General features: G+C 45.8%; 1 protein-coding gene across 2 annotated transcripts; it reads right to left on the bottom strand.

Annotated features, from left to right (window-relative positions):
• On the bottom strand, window positions 1-25,743 carry PAK6 (p21 (RAC1) activated kinase 6; the record flags this gene model as incomplete). 2 transcript variants are annotated; one of them, XM_080620024.1, is made up of 9 exons in its annotated part: window positions 1-168; window positions 2,136-2,270; window positions 2,908-3,033; window positions 3,238-3,364; window positions 5,774-5,907; window positions 6,155-6,646; window positions 10,088-10,705; window positions 15,667-15,875; window positions 25,656-25,743. In XM_080620024.1, 9 exons carry the CDS (start codon window positions 25,741-25,743, stop codon window positions 1-3), a joined length of 2,097 nt encoding a protein of 698 aa, XP_080476150.1. The 2 variants fall into 2 exon arrangements, with proteins under 2 accessions (XP_080476150.1, XP_080476151.1); XM_080620025.1 differs by lacking the exons at window positions 2,136-2,270; window positions 25,656-25,743 and having other exon boundaries at window positions 15,667-15,870.

Raw genomic sequence — 25,743 nt, 5'->3', positions numbered from 1 at the left:
TCAGCAGGTAGAGGTTCGCTTCCTGTACTGTTGGATAAGGGGGACCAGGCACTCGGGAAGTCCTGTCTGGAGCAGAAAGGGGTGATCCAGGAGCTCTTGTGCCGTTGCTCTTTCCAGCGGATCCCGGGTCAACATCCTCTCCAAGAAGTCTCTTAGCACTGGGGAGGTCTGTGGAAAAGCAACCAAGTCAAGCCCATAAAGGAACCATGCAACAATAGGCTGCCGAGGTGGCTTTGGTTAAAAGAGCCTGTGCTTCCAGCTTTGCAGCCCTGCTTCTGTATAGAGACACAGCATGAGGAAGCAGCTGTCCATGGCAGGGGGGTTGGAACTGGATGATCTTAAAGTCCTTTCCAACCCAAACCATTCTATGATTCTATGCTACAGCAATAACTTTCTGTCACTGGTAGCACAAGGTTTACACAGGTTGTTTTTAATGGGGCACAGCAAGTTAACACACGACAGCCAAATCCTTCCATCTCAGTGAATTGTATTCCCCATTTTGTTATTTCATCTTTTCTACCTTTAAACTCAAAAATTTGACAGATTCCTGCCCCCCACTGCACATCACTTGGGTGTGAGGAGTTCATTCTTTTACTGGCCACAGACTGTGGAAAATGAGCAGTTAAAGAGGATTCCCAAATAGGTGCTAAGAGCCTGGAAGCCTGATGCTGCAGGTACAAGAAGCTGAAGAACAGTGTACCAAAAAACCTCAGCAGCTTCGTGCTTTGCAAGGGCTGTAAAAGCCTGTTGGGCAGCCAGACCCAAGGGCCACTTGAAGGCTGCACATCTCTTGCTGGTGGTAATCTTCTGCATCATTAAAAATGGAATAAAACCATCAACCTGGCATGTATTTATTTTAATGCCACTAATTACATCCACTTTAGATTGGGGGCATTTTCCCAGCTCTGATTAACGTGGAAGTAGATCATGAAATGCTCTTCACACTGAGCTACTGCTTATTTTACAAGTGCTTTGAATGGGTTCACTGTGATTGCTAGAGGGAGGAGGCACAGCACAGCTCAGGCCAAGCGCCAGGATTTATCACTCTGTCCATAAATCAACTTCTGCTTTAGAAAAGCGGCACAGATTACCCCAGGTGGCGTCTCTTCAACCTGGTGTACCCAGTTCTAGAGTAGTTGACCACAGTGAACCATTAACTGTAATCAGGATGGATCCACAGCTGGTGCTGAGCTCTGCTCAGACAGCAGGGAGATGGGGGACCATGGCCACTGGCCTGCTAATCCAGAGGTCTGCTGGAAGCCAGTTTGCTTCCCAGGACAAAGTGGAGCAGAGCAAGCCTACAAACACCTTTTGCTTTCGCAGCCCATGCAGGGGCATCTCACCACCTAAGGTGTGTGATCCCAGCCAGCGCAGGCTGTGCAGCTAAGGAGTGCAAGCACTGGGTCCAGAATGTGACCTTGAAATGCAGGTTCATGTTGGGAAGAGGGAAGAGCAGCTGTGGATGTGTGAGCGTCTGCTGTTAGTTCTGCAGTCTACGGTGCTAAATAATTCACATTTAGCAGCTGCAGATACTCTGATTAATTGGAAAGGCCCAACAGCTCAGAATGCTGCAGAGCTGTTTGATCTGAGAGGCTTGGGCTGAAATGAAAGGAAGACTGGCTCTAAGTGGTGACTGAAAGCTAATTGCTGTATTTCTTGTGTCACTGCTACTTTGTCATATGAAATCATGAAGCTGAGCTCATCTTCAAAGTGGCTGCAGTATCTCCATGAGCTACTGTCTGTACTGAGCTCTCCTGTTCAAACTATAATGCAGCCTTTGCAGTCCTGAAAGCCATGAAGCTGGAAACTCTCAAGAGCAAGGATCCTCCTATTTACTTCCTTAGAAGATGAGCTACTCTATCAACATCAGCGAGATGATAACTGTTGGGTCCACCTGAACCAGCTTTGATTTGCATTATCAGGTTGATGCCCAAGTGACCTTACATTATCAGGGCTATTTCCCGGAGCAGCCACTAGCTGTCAGCACCAGCTTGCATCCACTGAGACACCAGGGCCAAAGAAGTTCACCAAGAAACGTGTGCTAGCAAGATGACTTTCACACCAGCTTTACTGGGAACATCTGATATGGATGTTTCCCCATGATCGCTATCAGGTTTACATGCCAGTATGCTCACCCTGTGGAAGTTCTTCAGCTTGGGAGGGGGACTGTCACGGAGTCTCTTCATTGCCTGGACTGGAGAGTCACTAAAATAGGGGGGTTCTCCATCTACCATCTCTATCACCATGATCCCCAGAGACCAGATATCCACCTGTGGAAGCCAATGTCACATCAACACACAATTCAGAGCAACAGGTCCTTGCTTTGCTGCTTCCACAACAACCCACCCATGGCAAATGGCACTGAGAAAGTAAAACATTAACCTACTTGCTGCTGTTGGACTATTAACAAAGAGAGCTTTCCACCTAACACTGAGCCGCGCTGATGTTGCAACATGTAAAGGTCTGCAAGTAACTGCTTGTGCTGCTCCTGGTTGGTTGGGGAACAACCGTAGTCATTCTGCTGCCACTGCCTGTAAATCCAGAGCTCACATCTGTGCCTTCTCCCCTCTCCTCCCCTCCCTTTATGGCACTGATTTACTGATCCATATCATGCCACAGGCTGTTCCTTGCCAACATCTGTCCACACGAGAGCAGATACAAGTCTAGGCCAAGCTTCATGTGTAAGAATAGAGCAAGTTTATGCCTTGTTCCCGGAAGCAGAGCAACCTGTTCTTCTCCTGTTTCCAGAAATATTGGTATCATCCCAATCAAATGTGCAGTCATAATTGTATTTGTATTTTAAACAGGCTCTAGAGGCTCTTCCTAGAAAAGCCAACAGTTATTTTCCTGTGACACTTCAGAATATGATCTCCTACCTCCTCTGGCATTGGGGAAGTGGTCCCTTACCTCGGTAGTGTATGGTATCCTTGCAATAACTTCTGGAGCCATCCAGTAGGGAGTACCTACAAGGGACTTCCTCTTAGGTACATCTTTACTGATCTGAGCACAGAAGCCAAAATCTGACAGCTTCACCTGTACAAACAGAAAAGCAACCAAGCTTAAAAATACTTCTGAAACAACATGGAAGGGAACACCAGAGCCAAAGAAGACAAAGGGAGTAAGAGGTTTGTGAGCATCTTGTTCACAAACAAGAGGTTGTGAACAGAAAGGAAATAAGGAGACAGACTGAGGCTGCAGCAGCAGGCGACAGGAAACAATCTGTCTGAGGAAACATACCCTTCCATCCAGTGTCAAAAGGATGGAGTCGCTCTTAATGTCTCGGTGAATGACCCCCTGAGAGTGAAGATAGGTCAGAGCCTGCAGCACTGATTCACACACTGTTGCAATTTGCTCTTCATTTAGCCTGAAATGAAAGGATACAGAGGGTTAACTGCATTGCACTGGGCAGCTGACAGTAGTCATCAACAGGTCCCCTTTGGAGGCACAGTGCAATTTTGAAGCTGAGCTGCAGATACATGTTTTGGTTCCCCATGACCATTACTATTTCACTTTTACTGTTCTTATATGACTGCTTTTCACTGTTGAAAACATTTCTGCCCCAATGGTTAGCAATTTTAAGTTTTCATAAGCCTAACGGAGAGAAATTGCATTTAAAATCTTGTCTCTCAATTCATTCTGTAAGATGCTGTTTCAAGCAGTTCTCATAGGAAAGCCTGCTTCTCTGTGCCAAGGTGCCACAGGAACTGTTGAGGCAGCTTTTTCTTAAGCCAATGTATTAAAGCCATTGTTCACAGGGCTCATTGTGCAACTTTATCCAGAAAGCATGTAAACACATCATCTGAGAGTGAATATGGGGATCCTTTACAGGTTTCGTGCAGCCGGACACTGTGGATGCTCTTATATCCAACTAAAGGTAGCACAGACTACAAGCAGGGAAGACACTCCTGAAGTCACCACTCTCCCTGTTAGCACACACTGAGTACAAGCAGTGAAAAATGTATCCTTCCGTTGGTTGGTTGATATTCCATATCTTACTCTACCAAACTGAGCATCTCACCAGGACAACTACATGTAGCTGCACTGTGCCACACTGATGGCAAATACATCTGAAGGATGGCAGGGGCTACTTTTCATTCAGCTTGTAAAGGGAGAAGGGCAAAGGCTAAGTGAGGGACTACCCCAATAAAGAACCTAACCTATGCAGAAACAGTGCTTCTCATCTCACAGAGAGCTGTAAGAGAAGCTGATACACTTCTGAGCTCTGTGGTTCTAGAAGATAACAAGAAGTATGCTTTCAGCTTGTCACGTATGGAATTTGGTTTCAGTCAAGTGATTACATAGTGTAAACCAGATTACTAGAGGATTACCTCACTCCTGGAGATGCAAATCAGTTATCAGCCTCAGCAAATGTTTAACGAGTGGAATGAGAGTATTTTCCTCCCTGTGAAAAACTGATACAGGCTTGCAGCTTACCTTGGATAAATGCTATGGTTAGAACAGATCCCGTTTCCACTATGTGGAAAACCAAAGCATTCATGAAAAGCTTCAAAGGAAGGCTTCATAAAATAACTCACATCTAGGTTGAGCTCCCGCAATGGAATCCAGTCTCATTGGTGGGTATAAACTACACAGACCCTTCATAAACCTCTTCAGAACATTTATCTTTACTTCCATTGGTCCTAATACCAGCTGAGAGCTGCAAGAGTTTCACTGGCTCTGCAATGCCACAACTCAGCACTCTTCAGGCTTAAATTTTGCTTCTCAAACCCTGAGATGTGGCTCTGAACTCAATGCTGGAGGGCCTGGCCAGCTCCGAGTGTCCAAGACACTCCTTACCCGTGGGATTGTAGAGGCTACAGAGGACAATGTGCTATTTATGACTCCCAAACACATCACAGATACACTTCAAAGCAGAGAATCCAAAACCCAGCAGAGCAAGATATGTGCCTTAAATCCACCACAGGCTCAGCAAAGGCCGGTCAAAGCATGTAAGTGAATTAAAGGCACACTGTGATTACAAAGAAGTAAACACAATTAGTGTTAGCAATACTACCTAATTGTAATCCAATTCAGATTCTGAATGTTCAAAGAAGGGAAGCTCATCTTACAGACTCTCTTGGTCAGTCTTTTCATTAGCATTCCCTGCACCAGTCTTGCAGGATTGCTTGGAAGCAGGAGAAGGGTGCTCCAGGGTCATGGGTAAGACACAATCATCGTTAACTGCAGCACTAGAACACCTTGTGACTGGGACTCTAAAGACCATCTGAGAACAGCTTCATTGCCCTACAGAAATACTTTGGGCCTTAATGAATATGAAGTGGTGTGGATAAGAAAACAAATTTAGGAGAGTGTCCGGTAGTTGCTATCTTTAGGCAATGAAATTTGGGAAGGAGTCCAGGTCTCAAGGCTCTGCTGCACTTCTCCAGAGGAGTTAGCCACAAATTCAATCTCACTGAGGTTGTGCCACTGAAAACTATTTCTGTATGCTCTTTAATACTTATTCAATGAGCTTCCTGGCCAGAATTCAATAGAAATAGTAAACAATCCTTTTTATGAGTACTGTATTTTACAGGGAAGGTTAGCAAGTAGATAAATAGCAAGTATCTAAAGGGATCAGTACAGTAAATGAGGCCCCTTCTACATCAGAAATATTATCACATACTTCAAATGAATGACAATTAAGAAGTGCAGTAGTTTCAGGGCACTGCAGACACAAGCTCTGAGGGAAACTTCTTCCCAGAACTCTCCACTCTCCTGCTTTTGCCTGTCAGGTGGGAACACAAGTGTTGATGTGTTGGTTTTAGCTTCATACCTGATCTGAGACACGATGTCTGTGAGGGCTCCCCCCTGTAGGAACTCCATCAGCACCCAGAGCTCCTCTCCCACTAGGTAGCTCTTGTACATCTCCACTACGTTGACATGTTGATAGTCCCTCATTATCACCACCTGTAAAAACACAGTGAACAACTGACCACCACCAAATCACTAACAACACTTAGTCTTATCTAACAAAGCAAGCATGCACAACCCTACATATTGAGTACAACACAGTAGCCTCCACCCCCCAGTCATTTCTCTTCCAGCATAATGCCATTAAAAGGAGATGCCTCCTGCTCTCCCCTTTTCTTTACCACACTGGCTCTTACCATGGCTCCATGGTGGGCAGGAGAACCCCTCTCATCTCTACCCTCACCTCATTAAAAAGGAGCTCCCGGCGCTGCTGCTTTCTCAGGTCCATCATTTTCACAGCCACTTGCCGCCCTGAGTGCTTCTCTCGAGCAATGCAGACAATGCCTGTTGACCCTTCACCAATCTTCACATAGTTCTCCAGCAGTGTCCGGGGATCCCCTTGGTCCACAACCATCCTCAGAGCAGCTTTGAACTGCTCATGAGTCACAACCACCGGGTCCTCACTGGCCAGCTGCCCCTTCACAGAAGAGTCCTGGGGAAGGTGGAGGTTGCTGGAGCTCGTCTGAGTCTGCCTGTTCCGAGGAGACCCAGCAGGGGAGGGCCTGCCCTGTGACACTGCCATCGCCTTCTCCACCGGTGGGGACTTCTGAGGGGTCCCAGCTTCTGAGATCATCCTGGGGAAATCGGATGCAGGCTGCTCTGGTGGAAGCGACTGGGCTTTGGCTGCGGGGCTGCGTGGGGAACCCCATTGCTGGGGCCTGAAGAAAGCATTAGGCTTTGAGGAGAACAAATGAAGTGGAAGAAAGAGAAAGCAATGGTTAGATTCTTGAGAAGAAAGAAGTGTCTGGAATCAGTTGTGTGTTATCCCACTCTGGCCTGCTACATTTTGTGGCAGATTGGAGTCAGGACTCTAGGTTCTTTTCTTTCTGTTGGGTTCTGCCCAACATTTGGTCAATGAGAAACTGAACATGACCTGGCTTCAGTGCGCACTCACAGCCAAGAAACCACCCATGTGCTGGGCTGCATCTCCAGAGTACGACCAGGAGGTCAAGGGAGAGGATTCTGCCCCTCTACTCTGCTCTTGTAAGACCTCACTTGGAGTACTGTGTGCAGTTCTGGCATCCTCAGCATAAGAAGGACATGACAATGTCCAAAGCAGGTTGGACACGGGGCAACATGGTCCAGTGCGAGGTGTCTCTGCCCATGGCAGGGGGTAGGAACTGGATAATCTTAAGGTCCTTTCCAACCCAAACCATTCTATGAGTCTATGAACACACGCTGCATGACTAGGGGAAGCCACATGGATGCAGGTTTTCAGGGATCAGCTACAGGATGGGTGTTACGCTTTAAGGGCCCCCAGATGGAGGCAGTTTAAAAGGGACCTTTTAAAACACATGCTTTAAAAATAAATACCAAATCAACCCCCAAACCCCCAAAAAAAGCCAGCTGCTCTAAAGCATTCCGAGCTTGCCATCAGAACTCAGGGCAACCTGTGCTGCAGAGAATGCAAAAACCCTTTATCCCTCTGTGCCTCTGATCTTCCTGTGTATAAAAGGAAAGAGGATTCATGCCAAAGCTGTAAATCACTTTGATGTCTTGGCCTAATTCCCTTTGGGTAATTCTGCTCTGCCTACTGAAAACTTTCCCTGCACTTTCCACTGGTACCTGCAGAGCATTCCTGTCCATCAGACATGGAATTAGCACTGGTTTTTGGGAAAGCGCCTTGAACCAGGATAGCTCTGTGTGTGTCTAGTGTGAGACTTCAGCTACAGAGAGCTATCCCCCTTGTCATCTATTGGCTCTAAACTGACTGGTGATGAATTTTGATTACCTGTGTTCCTTCCTGAAACACTCCAGGCTTTTGAAGACCTCCCACTCAAGCACCAACCTGGCCCAGCCCTGCTTAGTTGACGAGATGCAGTAAGGTCCCAGCCTGCAGCAATGTGGCTTCGGGATACACATTCCCATGCTAACACTATGCACAGGGTTCCCAAGAAGGATAAATCTTGAAGTGCTGGAAATGTTAACTACTTAAAATCCAACACCATGGAGCAGGTTTAAATTACATTATCTACTTAGCTCTGTGGAAAGTAATAGTGGGTCTGCCAAAGTAGCAACTTCAGAAGGAGCCAGCCAATCGTTTATATTATAGGGCAAAATAAAAACTTCAAAGCACCAGCTTTTCCTCTCTCACAATTGAGACAGATTATTAATAAAGTTAATAATATGCACATGGGAACTGAAACCTACCAATAGATAAAGCTTTTCAAGGGCTCTCATTTTCCCCGTCTCAGACAGAAAATAATTGTAGAGCATTTCATTCCAGGCGCTTCGGGTTTAATCAAGGATTTTTGTCAACAGTGAAATCTGCATAAGCCTCACACAGGGCTCATTCTCCCACATGCACACAGGGGCCCTGGAAGCCTGAGTGAGCAGCTCCTGGCACTGGGGAGCAGGAGTGCACAGACACAACCTGCCTGTCAGAGGTTCCTTCCTCCTCATCCAGCAGCTCCACCCCTGCAGCCTGCACAGACACGCTCATGGCAACAAGGGCTTTATTTCCCAATTCTTGTTTTGTCTCAGGAGGGAGAGAAAAAAAGAGAAGGAGGAAAAAAAGAAGGGTTTATGTAATCTAGAGCATGCAGAGGGCACACAACATGCGTGCGAGCTGACACATGTTTGCCTAACCACGTGTAAGTGTTGTTTCCTGCTCCTGTAATTTGACAGCCCCTTCATAGACACAGTCTCTGGACATTCTGAGATGTCACTGGGCCTCCCACTCCTCCTCCCTCATGTTAAGTTGAAAGGAAAGAGCATCCGACCTTCCCATGGTGATTATAAGCAGTGTGTCAAGGCACCCACCTCCCTGTTTTCAGCCAGTTGTATCCCCCATCCATTTCCTCTCCAGTGATGCATTTCTAATACATCACAATTACATGTCACCGCCTCCACTGGGGAGGGAGAATAAGGTTTGAATCAGAACAGCTTAGAAAAACAATTGCCAGTGACAGCGCAGATTCTTCACTGGAGCAGGGAGATGGTCTAGAAAACCTCAAGGTCTTTCCTACTGCTCTCCTCTCACAAACAGTTGAATTCAAACATCCAGGAGCCCACACCATTTGACTGGTAACCTCTGCTCTTCCTCATGAAAGTGCTGAGGCAAAGACACTCTTGTAGAGAAGAAAGAAGGGGTCAGTTCTCCTAAGTACTCAGGACAGGCCTCCAAGCAGCATAGATCAGCCCAGAGACACCGAGAGAGCAGCAAGTGCAGTCTGTGCTACACAAGAGCTGCATTCCTTTAAACCCCACTCCCTCGGAAAGGGGATGAGCAGGGAGAAGGCTGTGTCTGAAAGCCTTGAGCCTGATCCTTATGCACGCTGCAAGAAGCCAGGTCAGAGCAAGTCCCACCCCACAATACTCTTTGGCACACTCAGTGTTGTTGGGCCAGTGGTTCCTGTTGTCTCTCTCCGAGTTCAGGAACTCCACATCTGTTAGCAATGAGTTTGGCCAAGCACCAGCCCAACCACCCAACAGCTCTGCAGGGACAGGGAGTGCTGGGTTAGACTGGGATGGATTAGAACAGTGGGCTCAAGGGCTGCATTTCCTACCCAACAACAGGAACCAGAGGTTTTCTCCTAGTTCAAGAAGTGAGACACTCCTTCAGGATAGCTTTCCTGGGGGAGATGGAGCTATGAGCTGCCCCATCCTCACCAAAAACCAACAGTCAGGTATCCCATTTGACAGTCCTGTGGGTTCCTATTGTAGGCAGCTTGGCAGACAGAGCTACAGCCAACAAGCTCTCCTGAGGAAGTTCTGTTCTGCACAGGCAGAAGAATACTTTACTATGGTAAATGATGGCAATTTCCCAAATGGCAAAAGCACATTTACACTCATACAATGCATCTAAGTTATGCCTTTACTACTATAAAGGGGCAAAAATGAAGAAGTCCCTGACCTCCTGCAAGCACAGCTCCACTAACAAGCCTTTCTCATGTAGATCTGGCTGCCATTTTGAGCTAAGCCTAACATGATATTCTATGAAGCTTAGGCAACCTACACGTTCCCCCTGTCCAGGTCTGTTTTGATTCCAGCATTAATCATAACAATAACAGATGGTTGCATGATGTTTGCAATCGGATTTGTTCAGCTGTGTAAGTAACCTCTGGAACTATGAAGTCAACATTGCACTCGCTCAAACCCCACTGAATAACTCTACCTTTATCTGCAGGGAAGGGCCTGGCTTGTTCGAGCCACTGGATGAGGGGAACATGCTGCGTAAGAGCCTCCTCTTCAAGCTGTTCTCCCTTGATTTGGAGCTGGGGCTGCCCTCCCCTGAGGGCCTGGAGTTTGCTTGTCGGACCAGACAAGGCTGAGGCCAGCACTCTTCTGAGCTCTTCTTTCCTGCCTTCTCACTGTCCCCTGGCAGAGTTGGCATGTGCTGCAATCCAGAGGCACGCTGGAGGCAGCTGCCATCAGCACCCTGGAACTCTGAGGGCCCGAGGGACTGGGCTTTCATTACCATTCCATTGGGATGAGACTGTCCTTCCAATCGGGGTTTATAATCTGGCCACATTGTCTGCCTCCGGGCCACCTTGGTCCCACCGTTGCAATTGAGGTAGTTTCCATATTTGTCTGCCCAGTCGGCTTCAGGACTCTGAAGATACATGTCTGGGGGTCTGTCCTCCCCCAGGAGCCCCAGGGACTGTGCTCTCCTCCTGCTGGTGGGGCTCCTTCCCCTCAGAGTGTTGGAGCTGATGGCAGAAAGCTTCTGGATGTCGTTGAGTATCCCAGAGATATAACCTTCCACTTCCACTGTGCTGCCCCTCACCACGGTCTGTGAAACATATAGGGAGGGGGGGAAAAGTTAGAGTTGGAAAAACAGGCTCCGTTTATCTTGGCAAAGGTTGGATTTTGTTTGTCTGGCCACTGAAGGCTCAAGGAATAGAGGAAAAAAGAGAGAATATTCATAGAAACATGGGATGGTTTGGGTTGGAAGGGACCTTAAAGCTCCTCCAGCTCCAACCCCTGCCATGGGCAGGGACACCTTCCACTGGAGCAGCTTGCTCCAAGCCCCTGTGTCCAACCTGGCCTTGAACACTGCCAGGGATGGGGCAGCCACAGCTTCTCTGGGCACCCTGGGCCAGCGCCTCAGCACCCTCACAGGGAAGAGCTTCTGCCTTATCTCCAACCTGAACTTCCCTTGTTTCAGTCTGAACCCATCACCCCTTGTCCTATTGCTACAGTCCCTGAGGAGTCCCTCTCCAGCATCCTTGTAGACCACTTTAGACACTGGAAGCTGCTCTGAGGTCTCCACGCAGCTTTTCTTCTTCTTCTGTCTTCTTTTCATTGTCCTTTACTGAGGGGAAATAAAACCAGGCATCTTTGGGTTACATCCTTCTGTCAGAGGCAGCAGAGCCTTCAGCTGGAACAGGGAATTCTGCTGCTGCAGTCACATTATAAAGGACAACAGTTCTAAAAATGTTAACCAGGGTTATTTTAGCACTCCTGACTCCTTTGTGCAGGAATTGTGCTACCCTACATCACTAACCTGGGCTCACCAAGCTCCTGAGGACATGAGTTCTCAGAAGCTGCGGCATGTTGTAAGCTCTATCTGCAAAAATCACCTTGCTATTCCAATACAAGGTTCATCTCTCCCCTGAAGCACTCTCAGCAGTGTTGTAATCTGCTTCCGTTAGTCTGGTTCTCAACAGTTTTTGCTAATGCACCTTCATCCTCACCAGTGAGGACCACACTGTTCCAGCACTGCATCCTCCTCTGCTCCGCCAAGCTATTAGAATTAACAATGATGAACAAAGGGTCACAGCAGCTCACAACTGCTTTGTAAGCAAGCCATGAAGAACAAGGCTTCCATCCAAGCAAGCAACAGCACAATACAAGTAGGACACTTGAACCTGCCTGTATATTATGCAGTGCTCTACCTTGTTTATTCTGGAACTGAAAAGCTTACAGAAGCTTTTTTAGTGCCGGGAACCAAAATGCTTCATTTCTTCATAGAAATTCACAGCATAAGATCACTCCTACACTTTCCTGAATCTCTGCCTGAAGAAAGTCCTTCCCTAGAGGGATGGCAAGCTCCTGTTTGCTAACTGAGCTCCAGGGATCTTCTAAAGATGCTGAATTAATTACATGGAGCCTAATATTTAGCTGGTGCAAAACAGCAGCTCCAGTAATTTCAATAGAATGCCACTGCAGTGCACAAAATGAGGATCAGTGCCTGAGAGTGGCAGGCAGAATGGGAGATGTTGTCAAACAAGGTGAAGAAAGGACCGTTCGACTCCTACCATTGCATATGCACCGTCACCTGCAGCCTGGAATTCAGCTCTCTCTTCAGCCCTGTTGTAGCAATATGGCTCCTTCACCACACATATCTACCTTCCTTCATGGCTGCTGTCCAGCAAACAGCAAACTGAGGACACTACTCCTTAAACTGTTTCCATCACTTCTGCACCAAACTTGATAAGGGAAAATAATAGCAAAAGTAAATGGTCAGAAACCCCATCTCTGAAATCCATCAGTGAGGTGAGAAGAGTGTTCTGTCAGTTCTAATTCATCCATTAGATATGCCAGAGGTATCCATTATGTCAATAATGCACTCAGTTAGGAGCACTAATTCAGAAATGAGTCTGACAAATGTAATATGCACACCCCCAAGTCACAGGACACTCAGCAAGACGTCTCCACACCCCTGCTCATGCTTGCATGGGCAGATGGGAGAGAAAGAGGCCTTCCTCCAAATGATGAGTCTATGTTTCTACAATCTGGGACAAAAGATAACTCAAAATGAAGTGGGAAGAAATACCCAGAGCCAGCTAGTCCAGAGTACATGGACAAAAGGCCTTCCGTAAAGGCCTATCTCTAACATGTTCTCAAAGTAAGAAGTCTCCAAGGCAGATGCTAAGGCCTCTTTAGAAAATCCATTCCAGTGCTCACCTCAGCTCCTAGCTAAAAACTTCCTAAAATGAGACTGTAGTCACTCCTGTTGCCTTCTAGTCCATCAAGTCAGTCCTCAGTGGACAGAGAGGATGGGAGCTGGCTGTACTTTGCAGCTGTGTTTAAAGGCTGCAGCAGATTAATGCAGCAGGATGCTGGAGAGGGGCTTTTCATCAGGGACCAGAGCAATAGGCCAAGGGGTGACGGGTTCAAACTGAAACAGGGGAAGTTCAGGTTGGAGATAAGGCAGAAGCTCTTCCCTGTGAGGGTGCTGAGGCACTGGCACAGGGTGCCCAGAGAAGCTGTGGCTGCCCCATCCCTGGCAGTGTTCAAGGCCAGGTTGGACACAGGGGCTTGGAGCAAGCTGCTCCAGTGGAAGGTGTCCCTGCCCGTGGCAGGGGTTGGAGCTGGAGGAGCTTTAAGGTCCCTTCTACCCAAATCAGTCTGGGATTCTATGACAGTTGAATCCAGAACTCTCTGTATAAGGGCTTTGCCTAATAGGGCCAATTAACACTTAAAATAAATAATTAAATAAATATAGAATCTTAAATTTATTGGTATTATTCAACAGGAATTTGTTCAAATGGAGTTTGCCAGAAATAATCAACTAAGCTATGCAGTCTAGGAGAGTATTTGCACTTGGACTTAGTGGGGTAAAAAACCCCAGTATCAGTTTAAGATCCTTCTCTAGTTTTTAAACACTGTTGGTATTCCATCTTTGCTCTCAAAGATTTGCATCTCCCTTCAGCTTTTACAATCTACAGGTTTAATAAGTCAGACATGAAAGTACTGACTCATATTAAACTCTGGATGAACTCCCATAAATCTCTTCGTATTCATTTCTATTCTGACAGTGACATCTCACCCTTCTGAGTAGGCTTTTCCTAATAAATGAGAAAATGTCCTCAGTTTACTCTGGGAATGCCATAGGTACAGTATCAAGAGCCTAAGTGAAGCCAAGATACAGGAGAGAGCTCTCATTTCTCCTTGACCCAAAGCCTGATACCCTGTGATTGATGGAAATTGGGTTGCTTGACATAATTTGCTCTTGATAAGTCCATGCTGGCTCCTGGCTATTACCCTGCTATCTCTCAGGAAGTGGTTGCAAATAGATTACTTGCTTATTTGTTCCAGTCTTTTTCTGGGAATTGAAATTATTCCGACTGATCTGCAATTCCTTGAATTTCATTAGGCCCAGCTGCCTCAAAACCATGGGACTCATCTCAGAAGTCTCATTTCTGTTCATGTTTTTACTCTAGCCTACATTCCCACCACATCATGCTCGTGTTAATTGTGTTACCCCACTGATTACAGTTAACCTTTTCAATAGATTGAAGAAAGAGCATTAAACATTTAAGGGAGACTTCTTAAATGTGTGTGAAGATCCTTCACAGTGTCATCTGTTATTAACTTCCTTCCAAAATGAGCAGGGACAGATTCTTTCCTTCATCTTCCTTCTCCTCTGTGTACTTACCATGTCTTCTTAGTGTCCTTCATGTTCTTTGAGAAGAACATCTCTTTCTGTGCCTTGGCCTTCCAGTTTTGTTCCTACATACATTTCTATTTGCCCTTTATAACTTGACCTAGTTTCCACCCTTCTGAGCAATCCTCCTGCAATTTAAGCTCATTAGAGAGCTCCTGATCTAACCAAGTTGGTCTCTTATTACACAGTTTCTCTCTTCCCTGGATTGTGGTCCTATCTACTACATTTGAACCTCAAAGCACATTCAGGACACCATAAACCAGAAGGCAATACCTCCTCCCTCTTTTCTTTTGCCTGCTCTTCCTGAGTAAGTTTTTCCTTTCTAAAACAGCATTTTGCTCATAGATCCTGGTGTGCCATTTAAATTGCAGGTTTGATTTTGCATTAATGCTTGCATTATAGTAAAATGTCCTTCCATTTATTCCCTATGTCTTAAGCCTCTGTACACAAAAAGCTATATATTCATCAGAAAACTACTTTCTTTTATGTCCCTCCTAAAATCCAAGTAGTATCATCTCTATTTTGCAACTTGTCTCTCAGATTTTAGACCCCTGTAGGGTTTTTATTAACCAGGAACAAAACCTTCCCACAAGCTAGCAGGACTTGAAGCACAATAACTCTGTCACTATCTTTCATTTAATTTTCCAAGAGGCCATCATGAATCTGCCTCTCCTCACACAGCAGTCGCTTATGAATGCACAGTCTCCTGATGCCATTATAATAGCCATCTAAATACACCCATACCAATACAGGGATCAGGAACTTGCTTCTCCTTCCTGAAGGACTTGCTTTAAGGACATTCTCCTATTTACTATGTCCCACTTTGTGTTCAAATGCTGATTTATAAACCCTTTTAGCCTAAACCTTAGTTTAGACCTGCTCCCTGTTGTGTCTCATTCACTTCACCACCCATGAGCAGCAAGCTAGTGCTGCCCCACTCTCTCCCACTCAGGCTTCCTGTTAACTTAACTACCAGCCAGATTTGCTCACCCACGAGAATGACACACTTGCTAAACAGCTCTCTCCATGAATTCTCCTCTTTGCTTCCATGTACAACAGCTGAACACATCCCAGGCCCTGTCAGCTACCGTGGGAGCTTTCACAGGTCCTTGTTACAGTGACAGGCAGCCAGCTGGTTATTTGAACAGTGACACTATGCCAGTTAAGGACATCATTGTCCTTATTTCTCATGAAGTTACTATTGCCTCAGGACGGTGTTATCCAAGCCCAGACCTGGCTATCCACTGAATTCCTTACTGATCCCACCCTTAGCCCCATTTAAATACATATTGCCTCAACCTGGGTCTCCCCAGGGAGCAGGGAAGCCCAAGGGACAGGAAAGAGTAGGCTTTCTTTCTTACCTTCATAGGCTGGAGTTGCATCCTTGTGATCCTTGAAGGGTCTACCACTGGCTTGGGGCGCCTTAGTGTGTCGAGAATGTTCTGCCATTGAGGTGGCAGACCCACAAACTTGCCCTCCTTTGGGTCAAAGGAAGTGTGGACACGGTGCTCAAAGTTCTGAGGAGCAGAGATCTCCGGGCGTTTCTTCTTCTTCTTGCGGAACATGATGCCTGAATCAGAGAAGGCAATGCCATCAGTGCATGTCCAGGTTCAATAGGCCCATCAGTAATATCACATATCAATTATATTAGTCAATTACATTATATTGACAACATTCTCCAGTGACAAGCACTTTAACAACAGAGTTGATCAGCTGTTTTTACAGATGAGGAAACAGAGGCAACAAGAGAGCAATGACTTGCTCAAGAGCTGGGACTTCGAGTGACCTTTCTCATGCTCTGCCCACTGTGAAGTAGTGCTCCCATTTCAGAAAAGGAACAGAGACCTATATCTATGTCTGAACTCCTACACTTGGCTTCCTTTACTTCTGCAAATTCATATTGCCCAATATAAGCATTTTAAATATCTATAAGAGATATGGTCTTGTCCATGCCCATTGCAGGATGGTTGGAACTAGATGATCTTTTAAGGTCCCTTTCAACCCAAACCCTTCTACGATTCTATGATATGAACCTGGGTTAAATGGCTTTAGAGGCCAGCCAGTTAAACAGTGTTAATTCCACTACAATGGAATGCAGAGTGGTTATGATCAGGGATCAGGTTGCCTGCTCGCTGATTACTCCAATTAAGTAATGTACGTTGAATTCGCATTTAAAGACAATGGAGTTGGGCAGCTCTTCCTTTGGCAACAAGAGTGAATTCTGGCTCTCAGTATTTCTAGCTAAGGTAGAGGGTCTGGGAGAGGGGGAGGTGGTAGGTGGAATTCAAACCTGTCAGCAGGTAGCTGAAGAAGCTAAAATTAAAACCTAATACTCCTTTCCCTTGGGGGCTGAGAGAGACAGTTTGTGTGAAGAGCCATTACAACTGCAACAAGCCAAAAGCAGCTACACTTAAATATACCCCAACACAAAAGACAACAAAAACCTGCATTTAGACTTTATAACCAAAAAAAGAGATGTAGGTGAATAGAAAACCAAAAGGTTTAGACCTTTTTGAGATTGGGAAGATATAAAGGAAAAGGAAGAACCGGAGCTCCACAGGCAATCACAGTGGGAAAGCTGGAGTAACTGGAGGGCTGCGATGGATAGGCACAATCTCTTCATAAAAGACAGACAGGGAAGATGGGGTGAGAGGAAGTTACCCTTTCCATGAAGAACCAGCTCAGAGGTAGGGAGATTTTCTATGAAGAGTCAGGCTTTTCAGTGGAAGAGTGGTAGAAGCCAGAGATAACAGGAGAGGTATAACAAGAGAGGTCCCAACTGGATAGAAGGGAGAACATCTTTGTTCCAGGAACAGGAGAGTCCAGCATTGAGCAGGACAGGCTGTGCAGTCTCCATCCTCAGAGGTTTTCAAGAGCAAGCTTCCTTTTGCAGACAAAGCCCTGAACAAGCTGGTCTGACCCTCCAAAAAGACTTTGCTTTGAGGGGTGTGTTGAACTCCAGGTCTCTTGAGGTCCCTTCTCCCCTGAGTTGTTCTCTATCAACTGGTTTGATGGCTTTGAAGTTACAAGTATTCCAAGTTACATTTTCCTATTTGCTGTTGAAGAAACACATTTAATGGGCAGATTGCTGTATTACTGTTCTATGGATGCAGTGGAAGTGGTGTGCCCCAGCTCATCATCTCCTCTCCAAGATGCTGTATTGACACGGGATGAGCCGGGCAATGAGAGCCATCAGAGAGATGGGACAAAACAGACTCAGTGCCAAAATATCTTTAGGTGCAGTGCTAAAGCTCTCTAGTTTGGGAAAAAGCTGTACAGGCTTCTTTAAATAATATCCACCAGTAAGGGGAAAAAAGCTGTATGTGCTCTTCCCTTTCCACTGACAGCTTTAATATTAGCACTTGCTTCTCACTCATACTCTTAAAGTCATGAATATTGCTGCCTCCTTGACATCAGGTAGAGAATTTTTGTCACTTCAACTCTATCATTTCAACTCTGTCATGTTCAACACTGTAGTGATCACTCTTCCCCTGTACAGGACCTCAGCTTCCCACTATTTGTGCTGAATAAATATTTACAGGGGTCAGAGACACACAACATGTAGAGAGATAACGTGTTGTATAGATATGGACACACTTCTAGAGGATGCTGGTTTGAAAACTCAGCAAACCTCATGCTTTTTTCCCCACAGTGAAATATGTCAAATATTTTGCAGGTTGTTCCACTTCAACCTTGTTTAAGGAGCAAAGTGCAGGCACCAGGTCAATGCCAACTTTGCTTCCTAGTGCTGGACTGAGATCTTGAGAACATGGACACTCTGGCTTAACATTTGGTTCCCGTGATCCTGCAGCAACCGCGATGGGAAGTGTTTGTATGTTGCAGAAGGACCTTTACACCATCTAAACCCCTTTGGTAAAGTACAGACTTCACACACTGACAATGTCCAGTGCAGTACTACATCCAGAAGCCTACTAAAAATAACTTATAGTTGTAAAGGAAAGCAAAAGGTTAGGCAAGTAAAAACGCACTTATAGAAGATGCTGGAAGCAACTGCTCTGCCTAGAAGAGCTTTCACAGCCAGGATAATCTTTGCTTAAAATATGTTCCAATGAAAACCCAAATACATCTTAATGGAGAGATCATGGGAACAGCCTCTGTGCTCCAGGTCTGGATTGCAGCTACTCACAGTGATTCATAGAATCAGAGTCACAGAGTGGTTTGTGTTGGAAAGGAACTTAAAGCTCATGCACTTCCAACCCTGTGCCATGGGCAGGGACACCTTCCACTACAGCAGGTTGCTCCAAGCCCCATCCAAGCTGGCCTTGAACACACAGAGGGCAATTCTTTATGGAAAACCAAGTGCAGACAATCCTGGAAAGGAAAGATATTCTAATAGCTCATGGTGTTAGTACTATTCAAGCCAACAACTGGTGCTACTGAGGAGCTTTCACAGCCTCCAAGGAAAGCAGGAAGTATTTCTGTAGTATTATATCAAGTGCTTCAGTTCTGAATCATTGACTACATCTCAGTCCTGACAGCTACTTGATCCACCGGAACAGGGGTATTTCCAGACAGAGAAATGGTACCATTTCAACCAGTACCCTCCCTTCTCTCGCTTGTAACTCTCACAGCGTCATTCCTCGTCTCATCTCCATAAAGAGAAGATATTCAGGGCACAACACACAATGTCTTACAAGTTTGCTCTTTATCTGCTTCAGGTGGCCAGTAAAATGTGTTGTTACAACCATTAGCACTTGTAGTATCCATTGTTTTCTGAACATTTCAGTCATTTCCCCCGAAGGAGAATGATTCCAGCTCAGCTAACTCAAGATGCAAATCTGGAAAGCCCAGGTGATATTTTGGCCTCAAAGAGAGCAGTGGCTCTATGCCAGAACATCAGTTTGCATAAGCACAAACACTACATTTGTATACTTACATTCAGTCAACACCTGGACTCTGCCTAGATCCTCTATACAAAGCATGCTTCCTAAACCCAGCAAGAAGCATCTACTAAGGTCATGGTCAATTTGAGGGTGAGGAGCTGACATGGCCTGACTCTACCTTCTGCCTATAACAGACATCTTAAAAACAGCAAAATGTAATCAACCTCAGAACCAACATACCCCAGGGTATCCACTGACATTTGTTTTATAGAGTCAGCATCAATCTTTGCTTATACAGACATTGCTATATCAGACAGGTGGTTTAAAAGTACCCCTGCATTAAGAGCAAATGAAATGAATACACTAAAAATAGTTATTTGAAAGCCAGTGGATTGCAATAATCTGTGTAGGTTTTGCATTTCATTGAGAAGCTCTGGATTTAAGCAGTCTGCTTTCACTTGTGGTTTTCATGCACAAGCTGTTTACTTGTATTTCCAATAGCCAGCTAAAGCATGTTGCAATACAATACATAAAACAGGCCTTTTCTAATTCAGTAAGAAATGCAGAACAACATTTTATGCAGAGAAGGTTTTGTAAATCAAGCCAAACCTGTATTTAAATGCAGACAGCATCCCTTTAATACAACAGCACAAATCCTGTGACACTGATTTTATAATCATCTCCTAGACTTTAGTCTCTCATTCACTGCTGACAACTGCACTGCACGAAATGTCACAAACATAAATAAGAAAAGTCACTACCACAAGACAAAAGCAGTCGGAGATTGGAATTCTCTCAGCGATCCATTCCTGCTGCCTGGGAAACCACGTTAGGTTTTCCAGCTCCACATAGAGCTGTTCCTAGGTGATACAGTTCCAAAAGCTGTCACATCTGCCAGGGAGCATGAGAAAAAATCCCACAGCCAGCAGATCCAGAGCAGGGGGAGGGATCGGCTGGGAAGGAGGGGCAAGAAGAGAGAAGGGTCAGGCTCAGAGGAGAGGAAGGGGTGGGAAGATGAAGATGGAAGAGGGAAAGGGGAATAAGAGTTAGGAAGGGAAAGAGGAATGGCCGGGAGGAAGGGAAAGAGGAATGGCTGGGAGACAGGCAACGAGGAGCGGGGCACAGGGAGGAGCCAACCCCACTGCAAAACAGAAGTAGGTAAATGTTAGCAGGAATTGCTCAGTGAGACACCCGAGTTCAAACACACAAAGCAGCATGCACTGTCATTGCATCCGACTTGCCTCCACCCCACACACACACTCACATACTCCATTAGTATAGAGGCACTGTACTTATCCATGTCCATGTGCACTCACGCCTACACTTGATGATAGCAAGACAGCAGAGCTACTTCAGTCTCACTTGTGTAGTTTCCAGTTAAAAATAAGCTTTCCCTCCCCCTGCTCACTGCAGCAACCGAATGTGCTCCTCAGTGCCTATGGCTCTGCTATCGTGGATCTGGATGCTGCTCTCTACATTCCTCCCTCCCCACACAGCAGATAACGTTGGTCCCTGGGCTGGAGAAAGCCATTCCCCTGATTTCTAAGTACTTCCTCAGCTGATATGTCAAACCACCCAGGGCAGCTATAGGAGGAGGGGGAGAGGGGGATAACTCTTCCTACAGGACCTGGGGAACTGCAATATGCAGATTGAGTTTGGAGCAGGAAGATGAAGAAGATCCGAAAGAACCCGCCAATTAAAAGGGAAACCATTTCCGTACTCTGCCACAGGTCACTGTCATGTAATGCATTTCAAATGCAGCACAAGTTAAATAGGCCACTATCGATGCATGTGCTCATGCATATGTATGTGTGAACATGCACACACGGTACTTCACTGTGTTTGGTACCTCCTAAATCCTAATGTTTGCCCTCCTGAAGTTCCTGACATGACTCTTGTTTATAACAAGCCATAAATGTTCGGAGCAGTGTGCAGACCAAGGAAAAGGACAGGTTACTTCCCTGGGGAGTTACAAATCTCAGTGTGACTTCACACAGCAAGAAATGACAACAAAGGGTGAGCAAAAGGGGGAAAGCGAATGAGCTGGTATCGGAAATGGGATCTAAGAGCAGAGAGCTTGGCACGATGACACCTTCCACACTGGTCTGCAATTCTGGTCTTAGAAATCCTGGGTTAGGTACTTCAATTTCTCCTAAAGGAAGAGTGGATATTTGCTTGCTGTGCTGTCACTTCCCCAATTTCGAGTCCTTTCCTTTCACTCCTCTTTCAGCCCTCACCAGTGTTAGAGCGAACCAGCAGCACAGCAAACTGATGTAATGCTCTAAATCCTGCCCAAACACACACACGAGGGCACAGATTAATATTACATTAGAAATGAGCTTAGGGGCAGACATATTTGTTATATTGGTGGGTTTCTGCTTGACAAATGAGAAAGAGAACACAGCTGCTGGATGGCTTTTGCTGTGCTTCCTCACAACAAGGTCTGAAGGCCACGGTGCTGCCTCTTGTTCTCCTGCTCCATTTCCTTGCTCATAAATTAGGAGTAAAGCCTGAAATGCAGTGAATGCCTATGTGCAAAGCTCGTTTTGGACGCTACTCAGTGACATACTTTTAGGTGTGTTTTTACACCAAATCCATTCTGGGACATAGAAAAGCACTTGCAAAGACCTCTTGAACTTTCGCAAACCAGTATAGGCACGTCCCAAATGCTAATGGGCTTTTTCCCTTGACAAATACTAGTTTTTCCATTCTTTCCAGTCTCTTAGAAATCCCATCTCAAGTCACTGGCCCATCGTGCCAGTCTCTGAAGCTGGGTCCCACCCTGCAGAGGTTTCATCTGACCAGACAAAAGGTAAGGAAAAGGAATTATTATCCTCATTTGCAGACAAGACAGGACAAAAATTAGTAGCTGAGGTTCTTCCCGGCTATGTCTAGATTAGCAAAGCTAAAAGAGCTTCTAGGGATGTCTCCTGGCTGCTTTTTAACTTCATATCAAGGCCAGATCCAGGCCCAACACATCCTGGCTTCCATGGAGAGAAAACATGGGTGCACAGCACAGGGGGGGAGCCAAGACATGCTCTGACCACACGTTTGATCTGAGCACCAGCACGTAGGTCTCAACACTGTGACAGAAACCAGCAGCACAGACAGAAATCACACCCAAACCTCAAGTGCAATCCAATGCCTTCATTATAAGATCAGCCTTTTCTATCTGTGTTTGGGGTTTTAGAGGGTTACAGCTAACAAATACCACTGCAGCACCCAGGGAGGGCTGCAACTCATCACAGCCTCCTTACCCACAGCCAGCAAGATGAGTGCTGCAGTCATAAAGCTGAGGCATAAGCCATTCAAACAACAATGACCCTTTTTCTCCACCTTTTAAATACCTTTAAATGTGGCTGTGACCTGTTCTGGAGAGAAAAAAACATGCAACACCGCACCTTTTGACACGCGCCTTACCCATGTACACTTCACTGTTCCATGTCCAAAGAGTATCGGCATTGTTTCAAATGAGTTTACTGACATTTTTTCCAATGGGTTTACTGACATCATTTTGCCATGAAGGATGCATTAGGGTTAAAAACAAGTGGCTGTATTTTGCTGTTAATCCTGAATATCAGAAAGCTTCAAGACAGGGATCAAAGGCTGTGGGGCTACACTCTCCACTGTCTTGTGTGACAGATCCATTCAAAATGAGCATTAAAATACTACCAAGATTAGAATAAGAACATTTAAGGTTCTGTCTCTAAAAAAATCACATGAGTAGCAACATCTTACATATCAAATAGGAGGTTATGCTGGGACAAGTGCAAGGAGCCACATCTGGCACGCTGGGTCATATGACACATGGAGGAGCCAAGGCACTGGGCTGCGTCTGATGACCATGCTCCTTCCAGCAAAGCACTTTGAAATGCTGGGTGCCAGGATCTGCAGTTTTCTCTGAGCCCTGTAACCTCCCTGTGCTCATCCATACCACATCATGGATCACAGACCTGGCTGCCTCTGGAACACTTGGTTATGGGAGGGAAGCTGCAAATGTACATGGCACAGACCTTACAGCAGGGAAGCACCAGGCAGGATCCAAGCAAGAGTGGCACACTCAGCAAGCATGGCCGATGGCTTGCACCCAGACCTGTCCCAGCAGAGGCACCGGTGGCCACACACAGTCCTCAATCCAGCAGCATGGCAAAGGGCTGGAAGAAACACCTCAGTGATTCCCCGGAGCACCCAAGTACAGAGATGCAAGAGTTAAACTTCCTTCCAAACAACACTAAGCAATCTGAGTCCTTATTTATGATCATCATGTTCTCTCAAAGTGAGATACAGATATATTTAATTGCTGTCAACAGCCTGCAAGGCAGTTTACTTGTGTTATTCCCACAGGATAATTGATGGGAAAACTGCAGCCCAGGCAGTGTGCCCCAAACACGGAGGAGACAGACAATCTCAGACCCCACAACCTGGCTGACTCTCAGTGCCTTCCTACTCACTGCTGTCAACCCCGAGAGGGAAATCCAAATCAGAACAGACAAGTCTTCTCCTTGGGAGTATCAGTTATTCTGTTCTGCTTGGAAAGGAAAAACATTGCCATCAGTATGAATGTTCACATAGCACTTCATACATTTAAACCTGAGGTGCACTTAGAACACAAGTAAAGATAAATAACTGTTGTCTGCAGTTACACTGCTCATCAATTAATTACAAAGTAATCTCATTACTAACACTGTAAGTTAAAATGGCTCAGCCTGAGGGGAAATGGAATTCCCTGGGATTTTGAGGGACTTTTTGAACTCAAAGTTCAAATCTATTTCAGCACCCTACATTCACATTGCTCTCTTATGCCAGACAAATGGAAGATGAGTTTCAAAACAACATCATCATCACTAACAACCAAATGTCAGTGCATTAGTTCTCAAACCATACTGAGAAAGTCCTTTAAACCAGACCTGTATCAGCCAAGTCCCAATTCTGTACACCACTGTGCTGTGTCCATTATAACTTCAAAGCCAGTGATACTGGTGCAGGAGCAGGGTTAGTACAACAGACAAGAAAGCTGGTCTCCTACTCCAGAGCCTCCCTGGAAGCTTGCTGTCCTCCCTCCAGCCATCAGTGCTGTGCAGCACAACCTGCTAGTTAGGCTTCAGCTGCTCTTGGTGACTTCAGAGCTGATGGTCCTGTCCATGTACTGATGCACAGCTCTGGATGTGATCAGACTTCAGCATCTCTATTAGCACCCTCAAGAAACCACGCCGTGCGATGCAGATTTCAGAACCTGGCTGGGTTTTTACTTGCAGTTGGTGTAGACTAGTCCAAGCTGCTTTAAGCAATTTGCACTAAATATTTAGCTTCTTCCTCTGCTTGTGAATTTCCCTAAGCACATTAGAGAAGTAGGTTAGAAAGTGCACTTCTGATTGGAGGCAGGACAGCAAACTTTTGTAGTTGCTTCTCCCTGGCAACCAAAACCATTTTGTGACCAAGCAAGAGTTATGTTTCTCAATTCTGCAAGCCTAGGCAGCAGGACCTGGGTATACAAGGAGCAGACTGGAAGCAGTTACTAATCCAGTTACTAATAGCTCTTTCCGCTAATTTGATCAGCTTTGCTACTAGATACATAAACCATTGCTCACACTTAGCACAAAGGATGTACATACCAAGGCAGTGTAGAGTATTCAAATCAATACCCAGCTTCATCACACTGTCAAGAATGAGACTTTTCAGTAGGACAGCGGTTCAGAGAGAGTCATGCAGCAGAGATCCTTCCCCCAATGTAGGGGCTGACTGAGGTTTTACCCAAACATGGAACACGTAAAAGCAGAGGAAGACTCAGCAAATACTCTATGTACATCCCCCCTCCACCTCACCCAAGAACTCACACTCACCAGCCACAAACTTCTCTTCTGGTTTGTCAGTGCTCTGTCCCCAAATACATTAAAGCATTAATGTCCTGGCAAAGAGAAAAGCAAAAGCATCAGCAAACCTCTTTTCTGCAGCTGTAAATACCTTGCTCTTTATGTTGGTTACTACCTGGCAAAAATAATTAAGCACAAATGCCCAGGGTAGCTTAACCAGGAGGAGGTGAGCCAGCTTTCAGGTAGCCAAAATCCACTCACGCGCCCATACACACGAGTACTACGGGTGAGTTTTAGTGGGTGTGCTGAAAGGCTCCTGGCAGGCACAGCAGCCAGAGGTCAGGAGTACAGACATGCAGGATTTAACCAGAGAGTCAATTAGACCTCACAAGATATGAGGAGGGTCCTTCAGATACAAGAGATCTCAGAGAAGATACTGCTATGTCTCCCATAAAGGCAATGAGCACGCATGTTCCTGACATGCTGTCTGCTTTCCCAAGCATCATCCAGAGTAATTTTTAACTCCTTCTTCATCACAGCGTTTTAAGAGCATCACCCTGCAAGATTCAACAATGCATGTTCCTCTCCATATTCCCCATAGTCTTGAGGGCCAATAGGCTCTAAACCCCAGGCACCACAGACCCAAATGCTGGTCCACCTAAAAGACACCAGGAAGTGAAAACCACAAGATCTTACTGGCAGTCCTGCTGCAACGATGCCGGTAGAGGACAATTCCAAGTGAGAGGAGAAAGAAGGGTCTGGAGGGAAACTCTTCCACTGTCAT

This window comes from Psittacula echo (assembly GCF_963264785.1).
Source record: "Psittacula echo genome assembly, chromosome: 5".
NCBI lineage: Eukaryota > Metazoa > Chordata > Aves > Psittaciformes > Psittacidae > Psittacula > Psittacula echo.
This window is presented reverse-complemented; position numbering and strand designations above follow the sequence as displayed.